Genomic DNA, 2,880 nt, shown 5'->3' on the forward strand with positions numbered 1-2,880 from the left:
AATAGAAGACGTAAATATGAACTAACTATGGATTAATAAGAACTAATAAGGCTAAATATTTTTTGACACATAACAGAGGCTAAGAGGCTAATTGATGAGTAGAACTCATACGAATTTTTTTTAGTTATTAGTCCATGTTTAGCCTATTATGAAACGACAGACTAAACTTTAGTCCGGTGATCCAAACATGCCCTAAAACTACCGCAGCTGACGTTTTATCCCAGTTATAAGTCATCCAACTCAATCCAAGCAAGGAAAAAAAATAACACACAATAGTCATTTTTATTCCAAGTAGCTGTACGTGGGCCATGTCGGGCCAACAGAACGGGCATTCATACAAGGATCATTGAAACACCATCGATCGATCGTCACCAATTCACCATATGCACGCACGCACGTGTGCATATGGTCTCTTCTTGCGATCCGACAACAAACAAACACAAGCGGTGGATCGAACGAAACTAAGACCAATTTGGGAGACGGGAACGGAACACATGCATGCATATCTATCGCGTCGTTGCGATCATCCAGACCGGCGCGCGGCCGGCCGGGTCGGCTCTCACTACTACAGGAATGATTTTGCGTGACACCTGCCTATGATTAACCGTGACGGGCACAAGTGGCTGCTGTCACGGTTAATGCTATGATTTACCGTGGCGGGCACTTTTTCATTTATCATGGCGGGCAAAAGTGCCCGTCATGATAAATCAATTAACCGTGACGGGCATCTTAAGCTGCCCGTCACGGTTAATAACCTATTAACCGTGGCGAACAACTTAAGGGGCCCGTCACGGTAAATTGATTAACCGTGGCGGGCATATTATCAGGCCCGTCACCAAAAATACAGAGGCCCGGTCGGCCCAAGTTAGGCCCGTCAGCCACTTCGGACATAAATACAGAGACCTAACCCTAAATCCTCTCTCACTCCCTCTCTCAGTCTCTCCCCACTCCACCGCCACCACTCGCTCTCTCTCCGTCTCCCTCTCTTCCTCTCCCCACTTCCTCTCTCAGCCATACACCGCCGCCACTCCCTCTCTTCCTCTCCACGGGACGGCAGCCCTACGCCTCTCCAAGTCGCGGCATGGTCACTCCACGGCAGCCCTACGGCGACGTGGCGAGCACGGAGCGTGGCGCTGGCCCGTGGTGGCGTGAGGAGGCCAGGCGGAGCGGCGTCCCGCGGCGGCGTGAGGAGGCGCTGGCGCGTGGGCGCGAGCGCGTGGCGCGGTGGCGCGGGCGCACAGCGGGGCGGCGAGGGGCGAGCGGCGCGCGGCAAGCCATGCGAGGTACACCCGGCCTCTCCCTTTCTCACACATCCCTCTCTCTTTCTCACTCATCCCTCTCTATGTTTCCATTTTCCGGTCAGATCCGGTGATGATGGAGGGGCGCGACGACGGGCTGGATCCGGTGGAGGGCCGCGACGGCGGGCTGGATCCGGTGGAGGGCGGCGTCGGCGAACCGGATCCAGTGGTGGGGCTTGTGGATCCGGTGTCGCGGTTCATGGATCCGGCGTCCGGACTCGCGGATCCATGGCGGTGCATCTAGATCTTGGGTTTGGAGCGAGCTCGCCGGCGGGCTCAGAAATGGGCTCACCAGTGGGCTCTAGATTTTTTTTTGTTTTTTTTAAATGATTAACTGCAGCGGGCATCCTAACATGTCCGCCGTGGTAAAAGTATATTTACCGCGGCGGGCACGTTACACCGCCCGCCGCGGTAAATCGGTTAACCGCGGCGGGCAAAGCCGCCCACCACGGTTAAGCCACGATTTACCGTGGCCTCTAGGCCGCGGCGGACGGCTTTGCCCGCCGTGGAAAATCAAAAAGGCCCACCTCGAGTAAAGTTTTTGTAGTAGTGTCTGCCGGTGGATCCGGCCATTGATCCGATCCGAACAATGCAATGCATGCAAACAAAATCAGAAGGGGAGGATGTAGAAGCCAATGGCATCGAGGAAGTCGCCGGCGCGAGCGAACATGCCGACGATGCTGGCGTTGTTGAGCACGGGGACGCTGAAGGACGCGCCGGCGCCGCGGCCGAAGGGCCCGTATGTGGCGCGGTTGGTGACGAACTTGAGCGAGGAGATGGTGTGGGTGAAGTCCCCGATGGGGCCGATGGTGCCGACCACCTCCGTCACGTACTCATGGGGGCCCAGGGTGATGGTCTCGTCGCCCTCGCCCTTGCCGTTGCCGCCCCAGGGCCCGACGGTGTGCAGCTTCCCGTCCCGGTCCCGGTACGAGAAGGAGATCCAGTCGATGACCTTGCCCCAGCGCAGGGAGATGCTCTCCAGCCGCTGCGGCGCCACCGTGATGTCGCAGGGGCTCCCGCGGTCGCCGCCCCACGTCCCGATCTTCACCAACGCCGCCTGCATACACCATGGATTTCATTTCATTTATCTGCTGCTAGCTAGCTGATAGATATTGCAAGGAGATCGATCAGCAGTGCAAATAATAAAGAGACCGACCATGTCGTCGTCGCGATCTTTGCTAGCTGCTGGCTGGGTGTATCTGAGCTGAGGTGGAATGCAATGCACGCACAGGCACAGACTCGTTTGTAGGAGTTATTAACGTGTGTGTGTATAGATATAGAGAGAGAGAGAGAGCGCGCGCGCGCGCAACCGATACCGATACATAGCTAGCTGGGTAGTTGGCACCGGACAAGGCGTAAATTTGGATGCAGAGTGATGGACTGATGGTGTGGGTAGTTGGTATGCACAGCTGTGCTGCCTCCACGTACACCGAACCACGTTTCCAGGGGCATTGACGGCGACAACGACAGGCATCTCTGCTGGTACGCATCATGCCTCGTCGAAGTTGAAAAATAATTAAGAATTTAAGTGAAGTGACATACAACAAAGAGTGTTTGAATTAATAAAAAAATATATAAAGTG

At 55.4% G+C, this 2,880-nt stretch overlaps 1 protein-coding gene across 1 annotated transcript; it reads right to left on the bottom strand.

Annotated features, from left to right (window-relative positions):
• Positions 1 to 263: 263 nt before the first annotated feature.
• Positions 264 to 2,606, bottom strand: LOC136539717 (protein GOS9-like). The gene is made up of 2 exons (XM_066531693.1): positions 2,455 to 2,606; positions 264 to 2,355 (listed from the first exon to the last, which is right to left on the bottom strand). Exons 1-2 carry the CDS (start codon positions 2,455 to 2,457, stop codon positions 1,909 to 1,911), a joined length of 450 nt encoding a protein of 149 aa, XP_066387790.1. The 5' UTR covers positions 2,458 to 2,606; the 3' UTR covers positions 264 to 1,908.
• Between the last annotated feature and the right edge of the window lie 274 nt (positions 2,607 to 2,880).

Source organism: Miscanthus floridulus, chromosome 2 (genome assembly GCF_019320115.1).
Source record: "Miscanthus floridulus cultivar M001 chromosome 2, ASM1932011v1, whole genome shotgun sequence".
Taxonomy (NCBI): Eukaryota; Viridiplantae; Streptophyta; class Magnoliopsida; order Poales; family Poaceae; genus Miscanthus; species Miscanthus floridulus.